The sequence below is a fragment of the Plectropomus leopardus genome, chromosome 12, assembly GCF_026936395.1.
Source record: "Plectropomus leopardus strain MGB_pleo_1.0 chromosome 12, ASM2693639v1, whole genome shotgun sequence".
In the NCBI taxonomy this organism is placed as follows: domain Eukaryota; kingdom Metazoa; phylum Chordata; class Actinopteri; order Perciformes; family Serranidae; genus Plectropomus; species Plectropomus leopardus.
Genome location: NC_142187.1, coordinates 20,335,000 through 20,351,954, shown reverse-complemented (window position 1 = coordinate 20,351,954; position 16,955 = coordinate 20,335,000). Strand labels below are relative to the sequence as shown.

The 16,955-nt window shown below is 40.6% G+C and overlaps 1 protein-coding gene across 5 annotated transcripts in view; it reads left to right on the top strand.

Moving 5' to 3' along the window:
- The window catches only part of gpc5c (glypican 5c), a 139,594-nt gene that overhangs the window by 52,890 nt on the left and 69,749 nt on the right, over positions 1-16,955 (top strand). For 4 of the 5 annotated variants that reach the window (XM_088085426.1, XM_088085428.1, XM_088085427.1 and 1 more), the window contains 3 exons: positions 8,707-8,870; positions 11,208-11,264; positions 11,912-12,034. In XM_088085426.1, the coding sequence (XP_087941552.1) occupies positions 8,707-8,870; positions 11,208-11,264; positions 11,912-12,034 (344 nt within the window). The remainder of the gene's footprint in view (positions 1-8,706; positions 8,871-11,207; positions 11,265-11,911; positions 12,035-16,955) is intronic. The other variant, XM_042498510.2, reaches the window with a different exon arrangement.

Below are 16,955 nucleotides of genomic sequence, written 5' to 3'. Positions count from 1 at the left end.
ATTTATTTTTTCCGCATCTCTGCAGTTTTAAAATCAAATCGGTGAAAATAGAAATGGAAACCCCTCTCATGTACAAGTCGCGGGTCCTCCCTTTTTATGTTGTTGCAATTAGGAATGGAAATGGTTACTTGTTTAAACATAATTATCGTGATACTCAGTGGCAAAAACTCCACTCATTTGAGATCAAATTGATGCCTTGGGTTTTCTTTGGAGAAACATCATATAAACAACCATGATGCCGAAGTAACAAGGATCTTCCTATGTGGTGGAAGAGAGAGCCCACCAGTATGTGAACCAGTGGCTGATACTCATATCGTTACTTGGCTACTAATTACATTTTTTCTTCTGCTTTTTTTCCTTGCTTCAGTTAGTAACCACAGTGAAGTAAATACCAAATAAAGCTAACTGCGTTGCTCTCTTTTTTTGCTGTCCCATTTGCGCGTCTTTTTTTCAGTCTGATAGTTGGTTCCCCCACAGACCTCACATGGAAACATTCACAATGAATGAAATTCCCATTCATTCAACTTGGTACTGAACAGGAGCCTCTGTTTTGTTTCTTCCCTGACTCTGTCAGTACATCGTGTATCTAAACCCAAATAGAAGAAGGGCACTGTTGACAGTTTTGATTTCTGTGTTTGAGAGCAGTATGTTTTAGTGTCACTTACGGGAAAGTCATTTTATTTCCTAATTTTTACTGGTTTGTGAATATTTCATGGTTATGAGAAAAATTGGTCCAGTGTTTTGAGATGACAGTGACTGTGGTTTGCATAATGGATGCAAGTCCCAAGAGCCGTTCCCAGGGATCTGAATAAAAACAGACGATTTGTAGTTTTGAGCCTCTTGCCATTGTGAATTGATTAAATATGGTACATATATAATACATATTTGTGCATATGCATGCTATACGCATATACACACTATACACTAACACACATATAGACAGCTGAGACCATACAAAAAAGCTTGAAGCGAATTCCTGGGATTCTTTTCAAAAATTACCACCGATGACACAGATCTAGGGGTTTGTAGTTCGGTGGTACATAAGCTATAGAGTACTGCAGGGATGATGTTTATATTTTAGGCGTACATGGAAATTAACATCGCCCTGTTTCCAGCAACAAAAAGTCAGTGTGTTGCTAGAAACAGTGCGATGTCAGTAAGTCAGTGGTATTCTTCAGTGATTTTTGGATTATTGCAGGACAATAAGCTCTGTCACAAGCAAAGGTTTATGACACTTACAAATTTTGTACAGCAAGATAATCTTCACAAAAGACCGCTTTTTTTATTTTGAAGCTTAAATGCAGTCATCAGAACTAAAGAAGCTAACGTTACACTAAAAACAAACAACACCACTGCTGTCACATGACTTAATTGTCAGCACAACAATGAGGCTGTAAAGCTGTGTTGGGCGTGATGTTGCTTCTGCAGTCTCATTCAGCCACTTGTTAACAAGCGTCTTTTTGAGACATGAAAAGGCTCCAAAATTTATGAGTGAGGTATATACTGACATATTTTATTTCCCAGAACAAAGCATGAAAGTCTCTTAAGCTTGTGTTAACCACACACACTTATTTCAGGCATTTACCAAAAACAAACAAAAAAAACCATTTAAACATCCATTGACTTTAAGACGGGGGAATTTGAGCTAACTCATTTTCAGGTTTTATGACTTAAGGATTCCTGCAGCACTCTATTCAGATAACTATGATAACTGAGTACAATCCCTAAAGCTTGGTTGAAAAGTGGATTTTGTTTTAGCTAAGGTCAGGCACTGTTGATATAACCCAGTGTCAGTATGTGACTGTTTTGATGTGTGTACCTGCTGAGCTCTATGCCAAAGAGTGTTTAGCCATTGCTCACTTTCACAGAGCTGACAAATATACTACAGTTAAACAGTAGTTAGAATTAGGTGACCAGATTATACGTGTGTAAGCACATTTAGCACACAAACTCCGGAAAAGTGAAAGAGTTGGTCTTGACTAACTAAACAAGCCCTCTTCATCCCACAATGCAATGTTCCTGGGGTGAGAGGGGGCTGAGAAAGTTCCCTTCGCTTTACTGGGTAATCCCTTGATAAATAAACTGGGAAGACAAGACCACCGCTGCTATCTGTAAACCAATACTCCCCTAGAGGAGGGATGGCCCTGGGCTTGGCTAGCTTGGGGCTGATTGTCCTGCTGCGCTCTCCTTACACTCTCTCTCCTCAGGATGAAATGTGCATAAGGCACAGATACACACACACATACACACGGCAGTTTTGATCGTGATATACTGAAATAGATTCTGGTACACACATTTGTAAGGTAAAAATAAGATACTTAGATTGACTTTGCATTCTGTTTCTATGCAAGTTATGTACTTGGTTGTAAAAACACTGATCCATTCTGTGTCCAGCAGTAGAAATCAAATTTCATTGGCTAGTTCAAATACACATAGAATACATTCCTTGTATTTCCATAACATCCTCCCATGTGGATGACACACATCCCACCAATCTGCCCCCTCCATCAGACTCTGTCTTCAGGCAATCACATGAGGAATGCTCCACAAAATAGCTGAAATTATGAAGGCATAACAAGGACAAACAGGTGTTCCCACACACATACACATACAAAAACAAGTACTCATGCTGTGCCTGAATGGGATCTTCATTCTCACGCCTTCATCAGGTCAGGAGATAATTGATTTATAGCTGTGTTCTAGCCCATGTTATTATTCAAGCTGTCAACTGATTGGCCCCCAGGATTATGTGGTCATAAGATCCCACCTATAAGAGCATGTCTCCATTTCTCAAGAGGATCCATAAAGAGGATACTGTTTATTTTCCCTAAGATGACTTTGTGTTCTGTTTACACTTTTGTGTGCTTAGTTAGGCAAGAAAATGATTTATGTAAGCATTTTTGTTTTGAAGTGCTGGCCTTTCTCCAATCTTTCCTGGACTCTCCTAAAAGTAGCGCATTTTTGAACCCCTGTGGGGTATACTACAAAGCGAGATTAGTGCCTTAGTGAGGTCTGTTGACTCTAAAGCCATGGTTTCCTGTACTATGAAGGTGACTCTCTTTTAACCTGGTAACTTATGTGGCAAACTTAACCCAGGTGGGAGCAGGTTATGTTCTGAGTTTCAGCTTGAAATCAGCTGAAAAGCTTCTTTCACAGCTTCTCTGAGACGGTGACAGTGTCAGAGCTACTTATAGTTCTTGATTAGGATGTTTAAATCCATTGCATTAAGTTTTAAATTTCAGAGTTGCAGAATGAGCAGCTGTCACAGAGTGATATAACAACCTAATTAGATTGCCAATATTAACTTGTCATTCACCATACATCATTGTCTGTCAGTGTTTTCCTTAATTGAAGCAACAGTGTTGTTTTGTGCTATAATACATTTTAATATTCTTCAAAGGCGGAAGTAGGCGGCACTTGATCGATTATATGTTAGCGTCAAATGATGTCCTCTGTGGACACGCACAGAGTCAGAAGCAGAAAGCCTGGGTTAACAAAGAGAGTTGATAACCACATTCCCGGTACCCTGTTTGCTCTGACCGAGGCTGCAGGGTTTGTTGAGCCAGCTCAGTCAAAGAGAGCCTGGCTCTGTTGAACTGGCTTCGTAGTATACCCTACTGCTCAGTGATGTAGTTTTTTTTTTTTTTTTTAAAAAATAGGGTAATACAAACAGAACTGCAAGTGACCTCTGCTTGATGTTCATATTTTACATGGATGTTTACATTTTTGTCTCGGAGAATCGCAAAGTGTCATACAAAGGCATGTGAAAAATGGCACTGGATTTAAAACTTTAGTCTGCCTCTTTCAAAGTTCACAATGATAGGATTAGATCCTGTCTTAATCCTCCATTTATCACCACTGGAGAGAAATGATAACCAGAAGGTCTGACCTTCTTTGGTTGTTTCTCATGTGCTGAATCAAATTAATCATAAAATGTACTTAAAACTTACTGTTAAACTCATGGGAGGCTGCCCATCAGTTGTAATAAACAAACATTTACAGCCCAGTATTTATTGCCCTGCTCTTTTAAACTGTTTGCATCATACTATGCCCTAATGGATTTTCGATGATATATGTGAAATACATTTTTTCTGTATATTTCTTGGGTATGTTATGATGTGTTTAGATCTGCTGAAGTGCATTTCGCACATGGTCTTGTGGGAGTCTTGGGCCAAATGCCAGAATGAAGTGGAATAAGAAAAACAAGTATGAAGGATTGAAGAAACTATTTTCTTAAAGCTACAGTTAATAACTTATGAAAATAGCTGCATCATATTTACTGAAACTGTCAATATATTCTTTAAAAGCACAGGCAGTTGGAGGAAAAAAAAACCTTCCTTCCTACTGCTTCTAATGGTATTCGCAAGAATGTACCAAAGCCCTCCAAAAACAGCCAATCAGAGCCGAGGAGTCCCTCATGCAGCTGTCACTCATGTAAATCACTGACTGAACTGCGGTCAAACTTTCCAATGAGGCAGCGCTGATCAAATACGAATCAAAATTCTGTTATTGCATTGCCTGTTTCTTACCTCAAGTGTTTTCAGCGATATAGTGCACTGTTTAGCTGTGCATTGAGAACGTTTGTGACCCAGATGCCATGTTGGATACAGTCTACAGGTATACAAAGCACTGCCCACCCGACCAGACCAACTTTCTCATTTTACAACTAAACAGTACACCAAAATATATTTCTGGAAATGTTTTGGGCAAGAAATAGGCAATTCAATGACATTTGTATTTGTTTATTTGTATATATCAGAGCTACCTAGTTTGACAGTTTGACTGCAGTTCACAAGCAGTGATTGACATGTTTGACAACTGCTTTAGAGACTCCTCAGCTCTGATTGGTAATATCATAATAAGTGCTAAAAGGCAATAGAGTAGACTGAGGACCATGATTGTTTTTTCACAGATTATCTGTCTTATTTGGTGCTGTGTGAATATAGTGACAGTTTCCACAAATATGGTCAAAGTTTTTTCTTTTCTTTTTTAAAATAAAGGTTACCAACTGTAGCTTTAACAAAAAACAGTATGTATTGTAAATAAGTAGTCTCAGTTCTGCTCAGCCCTTCATACACCTGCCTCTTTCACAACCAGCCAGCTTCACCACGTTCATACAAACACATAGACTCTCTCTTCCACATGCACAGCTCCGTAGACCTCCCAAACACTTTAGTCTGGACATGATGTCATTGGACTGTATGTTGTCTGAAATATGTGCTTTGAATCTCTGGAATTTATTTTATAGACGATGGACTTTTTTGCTAAATAAGGAAGGAGCATATGGTTCCCTTTAACCACATCTGCCACACTGGCTAAGTACTTAAAGTATTTATACATATAGTTTATAAACAGGTTTAAGCATGTTTGGATGATAAAATGAATCTGCCTTGATATTTATAGTTTTACCTCTTGGAATTATTATTATTATTATTGTTTTACTGAGGCATTTTATTTTGTTGCTACAAACAAAAGTGCCAGTGTTGATAATACGGGACTGAGCAATGTTGAAAGCTCTTGGCTAATCTACAAAATATAAAATAAAAACTTTAAATTTAAATATTTGCCATTACCCTTGCTCAGATACTCTGATTTGGCAAGCCTTATTTTATAAAACAATCCATTTTACAGGTTTGTAATATGCAAGTGTTTAAATAAATGACTGAACACGTCATGTTGTGCTGACGGTATGCAAATGAATTAAACTGTAATTGTCTGCAGAAGCGTTGCAGCACATGCAAAGAGCATTTGGCTTAGTGTGTTGACGGGGATACACAGCCAAAACAGTTGCTCTGTTCTATCTTTTCTCACCGCCACAATGTAATGTGTGTGTGGCATGTTTAAATGTGTATGTGTGGCTATGTGCATGTGTGGCTCTGAGCCGCTCTACCACATGTGAGTGTGTTTTATTGGTCCAGAGGGAGTTAAGGTTAATGCAATAAAACAGCTATCCCCGTGCCCAACGTCTGCCTTGAGAGAGGATTTAAGACCAAAATGTAGTTTGAAATATTGTGGGGGAAAGGCCAGATTGAAGAGTGAACTGCAAACGGTGCAGTGACGGTGACCATGAAAAATGTTCAGGTAGTTAGTTATACTGTTAGAAAGCATCTCTTGAGTCTCGAGCCACTGACAATCCAGCTGCCCAGGAATAGCTAGCTGTTATGTGAAATCTCCATTTAAACTCCATTTATAAGGCACATGTGATGACTGACCTGCTTCACCCTGGAGGGAAAGTGTATTTTTAGCAGGGTGGCAAGACACATTTTGTGACTGTTAACACATATTTCAGCTGCTTCCAGACTTACTTATCCAAACTCTTCCCAGCATGTGAACACACCCCTTCAAACAACCATTTAAACACAGATGCTTGCCAGGTCCCTCCCAAATAAAGTTTATATACTTGTTTGTGCATTACATTATTTTGGGCCCCCCACAGGCTGTCCTCAAAGTCCGTGTAAAGCAAAATATGTGTAATGAGTTTGTCAAACCACTAAAAATTGTATTATTAACCACCCAGTCAAATGTCATTTTTTTTTTTTTTTAAGAGGAAAAAAATTAGCAGTATTCTCTCCTCTGAGACACTGGGGGCATCTACTGAAGGAGCAGAAACTATGTTGCAGTTATGACTGACGTAAAAACATGTAGCATTTATTATATATTGTGTGTGAGCAGTGAGTTAGCGGCATTCTACAAGCCCTCTTAACTCTTTAAATCTAATAACTGCATGAAAAAAGTCTGTTAAACACCACAATCATCCACCAAGTTTGAGTTGACTGATTCATCCAGTACCCTGAAGTCAAACAGCAGTTTCTCGTTTAAAATAAAAAACAACCAATTAGCACTTGGGGAGACTCGATGAGCCATTTAGAGCAACGGGCAAGATTAATGCCATTGTCAAGCATTGTCAAGCTGTGCATCAGAACCAATGAGAAGTAACAACAACAATGGTGAGAGTTTAAGACAAGATAGACACTGCTATCAAGCCTGTTCTATTTCTACTCAATATCGCCTGACATTGTAGTTTGTTTTACTTCGCTCCGCTCAACTCTTAAAACCCCGGCAAAGCAGATATGTTGGCATGGCTTGGCATCACTGTGGACATTAGATTCAGGTTAATACATGGGTCTCTAGTGATCGACGACAAAAAATTAAGTCCTCATCCTGCATGGAAATCGGTCGGTGTGAACTTGATGTTAGGCTGAAGATGGAAACAGACTATAACAATTGACAATTCTGTCTGATGTCATTCAGTGTCATCAAGGGCACTAATAATTTATCTGTTGCGGCCTGCCGCAATTAAAACATCTTCCGTCGCAAATAGATTTTCTTTTTCTGGAGCTGGGTCGTTAATTAGGAGCGATATTGGAATATACAGTTTATACAGACAGTGACTGTGAAACTTAACCATTCATTCTGCCAGGTCTAAAAGTTTGCCTTCTCTCACAAACAGCTGCTCTTCTCATCCATTGAGTTGGTGGTTGATTTGATGATTTCAGTTTTTGTTGTACTTTTGTACCATGTAGTGGTGAGTTTTCCAAAATGAAATATTTTTCACATTAATTCCTGCCAAACACAAGAAACGTCCGGTTCCTTGGAGGATATAAGAGCTTGAGAATATAATGTTAAGCTAGCTGCATAGCTGCAGAATACGTTGCCTGCAAAAACTTTTAGTTAGGTTAACATCGAGCTGATCTAATCAGTTTTGAATGGATCCCAACACATGCACTCATTCTGTGGGAAACACTGAAACAGTTATCCTGAAAATTGATTTAAAAAAATTCAAAATATTGCTTTCCTCACAGTATAAAAATAAATTGTAATGTATTTAATTGTAATGCCTATATTGTATCCTTTTGCCAAATTCTTGCCAATACACAGCCCAGAACACTAAAAATAGGAAGATGACTTCTCCTTCACTGAAGTCAGACTTAATCATTCCCGCTGCTTCTTACTGTAAGGCTTCCTTTTCTAAAGCAGTGATGAATAGACAGTGCTGCTAAATATTGCTTAGTCCTGTTGGATGTCCTTACATGGTAGAATGACTTACCCCTCTAGACAAAGCAGCGTATATACAGTATATCGGTCACTGTATTCAGCCCAGTGTGCAAGAGCCATTACACTCTGTCTCTTTGGCTAATTGAGGACCACTTAATAACACTGACCGAAGGCTTTTAAGCCAATGAGATGTCATTGATTTTACCTCTTGGTTAGAAGCACACGCCCCTTTATTCTCATGACCTGGCTGTCTCTGCTGCTCGTTTTAATAGCCCACTAGAGATACTCGCCATCGCTGCCAACTGTGCACACGTGCATTTACCTCCGTGAGGTAGTGGAATGTTCTGCATTTACTGTCAGCCCTCCTGGCAATAACTCACTCATCACACCATTTTCTTTCATCACATCCCTTACTTCACACCCACCGTTTTCCCATGTTGTCCGTTACTTTTAAGTTCTCTGCTCCATAATTCTTTTCACCTCTCTTAGCCCTGCAGTCATTCAAATGAAATGTAGGCATTCCTCATTTGTAATTGATGGCATCACTCTGAAAAAAGTGTTCACTTTGAAAAATTTATTTTAGTTTAGATGACTTCAACTGTGCAGGTGTTAATTTGTGGTTTATGAAAGTCACCCTGCAACTCCACTTGTGCTGTTATGTGTTTTCCTAGCTTAACAGGTGTGTGTCTGTTTGCTCTATCCTCCCCACAGGTGGACAAGGTGTGTGGCCTGTCTACTGGTGAACCTACAAGCATGCAGCCTACAAGCCCAGAGGTCACAACCTCTACCGTGACCTTGTCTTCTCTTCCTCCATCTGCCACCCCCTCCAAACCTTTACCAGAGCAGTGGCTGGGCCAGTTAGCCCACTTGAGGAGGTAAGACAAAGCAATTAAAACCGAATTCAGTTGTTCAGTTGCAAAAGTTTAATACTGCCTGTAAATCAAAATGCCTCTTTTTTTTCCCCTGACAAATATTCAGCTGCAGCTTTTTTTGCTTCGCTAGTTACACTCCTTGAAAAAGTAAATTTAAAGGTACTGTATGTAACATTTTACATGAATGAGTTATTTTTTTATTATGAGCAGATTGTAATGTAAGATAAAAACTGAGACCTTCCCCAACTTTCTCAGTTGCCTGTAACTAGCTGCATCCTGACTTCTATGTAAGCGGACAAAATTTTCCTGGAAAATTGAAAGGATGTGATGAACCTTAACAAGAAAGCCCTCTCTGGCAGGAAGCCCTCTGGGCAAACTTCTCCCAATAGCATCTCTCTTCAGCTCCACTACAGTGCAACAGTAGCTAATGTTAGCTTAGAAATGGAGCTCACTAACATCAACAAACAACTGGTAATCACCACAACACAAAGTCCACACATTTCCATCGTACATATTTTGCAGCAGCAGCCAGAGACGAACCCTCACATACAGCTAAAGTGTGCACTAGCTGAATTTGAGCTGGCAAAGCAGGTGACTAAAATCCATCTCCAGCAGGCTGCACTAGCTAATTCTTGTCTCATTTGCAGTCTGATAAAAAGTAGATTCATCAAATTCAGGGCCCCAGTTCATACTTTCAGTGCCCCACAGGGCCGAAAGAATCCCAGAGTAAACACTGACGTGAAATAAATCATGATTGTGGTTTTAGTTGACTGATGTTAGCTAATGTCTGTTTGCTTTCTTACGCAGATGAAGTGCTAGATTTCAAACTTAGCAAAATACTTATTGAGTGGATAAAGTCAGCTAATTTATTGAGCATCCTGGGGCTAGTTTGCAAATGACTTTATCAGCTATGAAGCAACTGACACTAGATCCATGCAGTGTAGTGAAGTTACAGCTAGCTGGTCAGCCAACAAGATAACCATAACCTAAGCTACGGTTGGCTAGCTAGCTGTAGCTCAGCTAAGCAGCATGAATCTGCTGTTTGTTGCTTTGTAATGCCAGTCGATAAAGTAATTTGCAAATAGCAAGCTAGTTAGTAACCGACTGTCCAAATGAAACACAAGAATTTTGCAGATAGTAATGTTATTTTAAAAATTATTGTTATTTATTTGACAGTATTTTATAAACACGATATCGATCAATCACGGTCAGTCTCTTGTTTGTCACTGTTGTGGCAGATGCAGGTGCTTGCTCTGGGCTACGGAGGATGCTGACTGCAAGTCACTTGAATGCTTCAGAGTGACAGGATTTTCTGAAACTTACATACGGAACCTTTAAGTTAAATGAAAACTGGTCAGATCTGTATGACATAAAGTCACAGTGGGCAGTTGGCTAGTGTCTATTCACAGCCGCTGTCCTTTTCTCTGTCTTCATATGGTTAGTCGGACACAACACACACCCTCAGACAAATAATATGTGAATGTGCTGCCTGGCACTAAAGTCCATGCCCTCCACCTGGCCTCTGAGGCTGCTATCCCATGCCCACAGCAGCTGGCAGTGATGCGCCAGGAGAGGGAGAGTGTGGGTGAGATTAATCTTGACGGACCAACAATTTCCTGTTTACCCAGACGGCCATACCACCAACTCTGCACACCAGCCGGCCTCAGCTTAAATAGCATCACATGGAAACACACACAGTTGCAGCGTTGCCTGCCTGACCTTGTCCCAAACCATGAATCACTGCACTGTTGCCAGCCGTAGCTGACAGGTCTGGCCTGGCACTGCCACCACCATTCATGGCAACACAATCCAGCTCCCCACCTGCTGCCAACCCTGACCAGAGCACATGTGAGCGCTGACCACTTCAGAGGCATGGCAGCACCCACTGCAGTAAAGGGAGAATAGTCTACTACTGAAAAATATGAAACGGGATACAGTAAAGCAACATTTATGTTTCTTTTTAATGGGGAAAAATATGAACGTAGAGGCTCAGCAGAACTCGCTTTGGCTTTCCTGTGAATATATAACTTTTTGCACATGTGCAGATGTTTGCTTGTGTGTTTGTTTACTGACTTAACATATACATTACATGCCAGTATCTGTTTTAATTGTTGGTGTGGTGTGGGGAGAAATGGCTATTGATTTTTGTGTGGTGTGGCTAGTCTCTGCATGTGCATGATTAATCACTCTCTTCCAGGGTCAACTGACTGTCTCTTCTCCCTCCTCCCCCATGTGTCGTGTCATCCTTTTGTTTTATTCTCTCACGCCCCACCTTTCACATCTCTGCATCCTCCTTGCTTGCAACAATGTCCCCTGGACTCCAACTCCCATCATTCTCAGCTCGTTCCCCCTGAAACCCTCCAAGAACAATAAACATAGTCTGAGAACACTCTCTAGGTAAGCATGAACCCAAGGGACTTATTTCTCTCACTCTCTCACACACTCAGAAATGTAGCTTGTATTGTGATTTGTAGAAATATTTGTGACATTACTTTAACAGTTGATTATCTTAGTTTTTGGGTGCATTTTTTAATTTAAAACCATCACTGATTGCCGGCACTGACTGTCTCAGCACATAACCTCCCACGACCTTCGGTTGTTTTTGCTCTGCATCACGGATGGCAACAATGTGTGTCCGATCAAAATATTATGCCATTGTTTTTGCTCCAAATGACAGTGTCTATATCGTTAACATGTGTTAGCAGATCTGATGAAGCAAGCGCCTCACCGCGCAGTATAATTGCAAAAAAATGTGCTGATTCAGTAAAGTGGTCACATTCAAAGCCGCTTGTTTTCTGTCAACATCAATATCATCACACGTATTTATCACATGCATGTATTGTTGAATGGAATGCAGATACTGTTTTTTGTTAGTGGTGTGTGGTACCAAAGTATTTGGAAGTGTGTCCATTAATCACACATAGAATTTGACCACAATTTCACAATGCATTCCTCAGTTGTATATTTTTTTAACCTGGCTTTTGATTTAGAAAAATATGTGGTATTGAAATGGCTCTATGTTCTTGTGTGTTGTTTCTTCTTAGGGAGTTTTTGATGTACCTGCAGCGCTACAAGTCTTTCTTTGCAGCATTGCCAGAGATGCTGTGCGAAGGGGAGAATGTAGTGGATGACTCAACATGCTGGAGCGGAGATGACGTTGTTGAGAGGTAAGACAAAATCCATTAAAAATTTGAGATTGTGGAAATCAAAGAATTGACAAATAGAGATGAGACATTCATAGACTCCTGGACATTCACATTACTGATGTAATTTAATTACATACTGTTACTTTAGATTTTTTGGAAATGAAATCTACAGCTAACCTGTTATTGACTTATCTGCCCCAAATCCATTGTTCTTTTCAGATTTAATAAGAGCAACAAACAAAGATTTATGTTTGCCACATGTGATTAGGCAATGTTATGTATATTGTTACAATACTTTGCCATAGCTGTTGTTGCAGAAAGTCCTTTTTTGGCAGCACTTGCAGATGAAGACTTTCATTTTCTCCAAATGACACCACAGTAGATGCTGGGCTTGTATGCATCCCTTCAAAAGGGTTGTGCAGTTTCACCTGAAAAACACCTTGCTTTGAGAGGTGTGAGTTTTAATACATTCACATTTAAGGGAAAGTAGCAAAACCTCTGTGTATTTGCTTGTGTGCTTGTGTAGGATAATGTCTGTGAGTCAGTGTGGCTGGCTGTTGTTAATCAATGTGGAAATAAGGAAGTCATTAAAATCTCCACATTGAGTGAATGCAGGCAGGACAAATAGTTGATCCGCTCTCCTCTCTTTTGTGTTAGTCACTTGATGAGTTGATATCTGTGCCTTTCTTTCTTTTTCTACTCTGTTCTGTTTCTGTCTTTTATTTATGAGGTTTTTATTTTGTGCTGATTTATAGGTGTGGCCCTGAAACCCTTTTGCTGCTTATAGTTTTGGATGCATCTTTCAGAGACTGAAGTACTTAGTCTCTGTCTGTGTGTGTGTGTGTGTGTGGTTGCGCTTTCTCAGTCAGCATGAGAAGAACAGAGAATTGATGCACATTACTGAGCCAATGCGAGTCTGTAACTTATTCCCCTTGCTGGATGTGTTTCTTAAACGCTGTAGAAACTCAGTCCACAATTATGACAAGGTTACGCTCTCCTTCTTCTGCGGTGGCCCTGAAGTGGCTCTTATTACCATGGCAACCTCAGCTTTTGGCACTGCCAGTGTTGGCCTTGACAGAGGAAAACAGAGGTCCGGGGATGCCTTTTCCCCATGATCCACCCGGAGTGTTTGTCAGATCCTTTGGCCAGTATCCGTTTTGCTTGATTAAGCCATATATTATGCTTTACATGACTACATGGGAAAACATTAGGCACATGAACAGATGTCTCTGATTCCAAAAAGACTCTTTTATTATCCTCTGTGGTTGGCAAAAGCATTTTGTCTGATATTTTCATGAATAAGTTAGACTTTAATTAGCTTAGAAATAGTTAGCTTTCAAAATGTTTTTGTTTTAGTTTGGATCTCTTTGCTTCTCTTCTTCATGTCCTGGCCCAGTACTCTACCCTTCCCGACTGTAGAGGATCTGCCAGTGGCTGAGACATGTTCAGCAGACCACCCATTCATCAGGGCCTGTCACAGTGTGTCAGCACACCAAGTGCAGTAGGCAGCCAATGTGTGTGTGAGAGGTCCATGATCAGGAACATATGAGCAAGTAAACACAGGGAGGGGCAGCTATCCAGCACCTAAAACAAACTAAAATCTTACGGATACGGATTTTTAGTCTGTGCATAGACTGCATATGGAGATTAATGCATGTCCATTAAATAATTAATTATCTTGTACTTTTCAAGCCACAGTCTGTGGTGATCCGGTAGTGGAATCGCGGTATTGAGTTCCACCCTTGCACCGATTGGACCCTATCACCAGCAGCGCCATTGATCGCCCCCTGAAAGTCAAGGTTCTAGTTTTTGTTCTTGTTGTTTTTTGCAGTCAGTGTGCAGTAGACTTCTGGGGATATTTCAGTCACTGAATGTAGCTACAGAGTGAGTGCTACTCACACTGATGCTACTCTGCAGCTGCAGACCCAGGGTGAGTCTGAGTGAGAAGCGGCAGCTACGTGTGGAAGAGACACTTTATGCAGGAATCCTCCGAGATAATATTATCTTCTAGAAGTAGTTAATTAACAGCTCACAGCAACTAAATATGATACAGTCTCTGGCTTTTGTTTGATTGTTAGTGTCGTGGGAAGAAAATGCTATTGACCATTTCTGATGTCGTCAGTGTAGTTAGCACGCAATAGCTCAGAGTGCTAACTTAGCTTATTTACTATATTACATAAACATCAATCACCCTGAACATCCTGCCCATCTTGGATCTATAAAAGAAACAAGTACTTAAATATACATATCGAACTGCCATATCGGTTATTTGACATTATTCTAAAGGTTGACACACACAACTGTCTGTCTTAACGGCACACCCCCTTTTGATTGCATCAAATAATTAATTAAACCCAAACTTATAAGAAAACAAACACTTGAACATACATCAGCATGATGGAAACTACCTAAAATGGATAACCATCTTTGGAAAAAATATATACGATGTGTACTTTGATCTTTTAGTTTGGCCAGTGTCACATCCGCTAACATGGATGGGGCAGGGTTTATGACCTATAATGCAGCCAGCCACTAGTCGGCCATCATGATTTTTAGCTCCACTTTTGGGGAGCTGTCATGCTGTCCATCTTTGTTATACAGTCATTGATTTATAGCCACTTCTTTATTTCTGTGTGTGTGTGTGTGTGTGTGTTGTGTGTGTGTGTGAGAGTATGTGTCATTTTTACTACCAGCAGCACTGGTTTTTCAAGAACAGTGCTAATGGATTGTAACGGTGTGTTATCACACTCTCCCTGGTGAGAGTCAGACCTTTGCTCGTGGTGTCAAGTGTTCTTTGGTTGAATAGGAAAACATTACTCTACTGAGACATTTGGCAGCACTCATAAAATGCTCAGATCGGCCTGTGGCTATTTAGCAAAACCCTTCCGCTGTATCTGACTCTGTTGGCTTGTGTTAGAGAGAGAAGGACAAGACAGGGCATGAAAAGGGTTGGCGTTTTGGTGCCGAGGTGCCCCCTGTGCCTCCCTGTGCCCCTGATGAGGGAAGCATGATGGAGTGATGTGGGGGAGGAGGGCCTTGGCAGCATAAAGACCCATTGTGGAGTCAGTGGAGTGGGGCACAGCCCTGCCGTGGGGACCCCCAAAGCCTGGAGGGGGAACAAAGACCCTCCTATGAGGCTGCATGGGAAAGATTCGGACATCACTGCCACTACTACTGCCACTGGCCACACCATGCCTGGGAAAGTCGCATGAGAACAGCATGAGTTATGAAAGAATGGCAGATAGCGAAAGGCAAAGATGAGAATATATGAGAAGAGATGAGGAAAATGTGTGTGAAGAAGACACAAATAGTATGGTCGAAAATGGAGGTGTTAAGCTGCTATGGTCCATGTCGTAGTCTGACTTCCTGTATGGTGGGCACACAAAGCCTCTGAGGGCTTGGTGGGTTTTCCCCACGCACAGGAGGACACATAAAAGCACACACATTCACATATCAATCCACACAGGATCCATATGCTAGTCAACAGCTGGAGGGGTTATTCATTCAGACACAATCATACTGTGCTTGGGCAAGGAGACACACATCCACATGTGAGAACACACACACACACACACACACACACATTTGTATGTTGTAATACTTCAAAGCACATCAAAGGCATTGGGGATTGAAATTCCCTTCCTCCCTTTATTCAGCATCTGATGACAGAGGGGTGAGCAGGGGGCAAGCAGTTGTACTTACAACTAAAAGTGCGTGTTGGCATGTGTTCAAACATCTCTGAACATATACAGCAGCGCATGTGTGAATACTTTGCACCATCTTTTCCGGAAAGATAAGATCAACCAAAATTGCCACATTCTTTATTTGGATTAGCCTGGCACTGTAAAGCTATTGTTGTTGTTGTTTTGCGAATAATTCATTGCCATCGTATGGCATCATCGGGACCTTTAATAGCCAACTGACTAAAACATATAATGAGGTCACCTCCACAAGGCTTTTATAAGACAATGACTTATTGTTAAAATTCGCCCAGGCATCACCAGAACCAAAATAACTGGTTGGCAAATTGAGGAGAAATGATACTGCAGTTAAGGACATTTTTAAAATAATACAGCTGCTGTAAATGCTACAGTTTGGACAAATTGAAAATAGGAAAGGTTATCAGTAATTCAGGGTTGGAAATTGACATTTTTGTCCACCTGCCACAGGTGGATTCCAAAATCTACCAGCCTCTCAATAGATCACCATTCTTTTTTTGTTTTTTTGTATGGCTGGTTCGTGTAGCAAATCTACAGAAGCAGCCACTTTTTGCAAATTTTGCCAGCATTTGGCTGGTAGGTTCTGCTAATTTCCAACACTTGTGATTGGACCCTGTGCTGCTTTGTAAGAGGACAGCTTAAAGCCAGACTTATCACACGTGGTAGCCACCTTTGTCCTATTATATTTTTTATGAGAAGCCGGTGCATGACAGTCACAGATGGCAAAAAAAGCCAGGTGGAGCAGAGGTCACAGTTCAATGGTGTAAATATTGACTTGGAAAGAGTGAAAAATCATTGCGTGTTCATTGCGTGTTCATTGCGCGTTAACCAATCACAACTAAGATCTGTTGAATGTGGCATGTCTCATTTAGGCAGCAACCTCTAAGGCTGAAAAATAAAGCCAACACAGAAATGCCAAAAGCCGCAGTTCCTCCAACTGCCTCTTAAGCCTGGCTCAAAAAATCAGTCAATCCCCAGACCCTTAAAATACCCAACTTTAATGCACAAATAAATATGTTTACATCCTGGTTCAAAAAATGGTTATGGTCTCTTAAGCTAATGACATGACAGCTTTTATTTAACTCACCTGTTAAATAATAAATGTACATTTTGTTAAGTCATGCATAGTTAAGGCTGTGACTGCTTTGAGTGAAAGGCTGTCTGCAGTGAGTCAGATCCACCCCTCGCTCCTCCACAGCTCCAACCTCTTATCCAAGTACGGT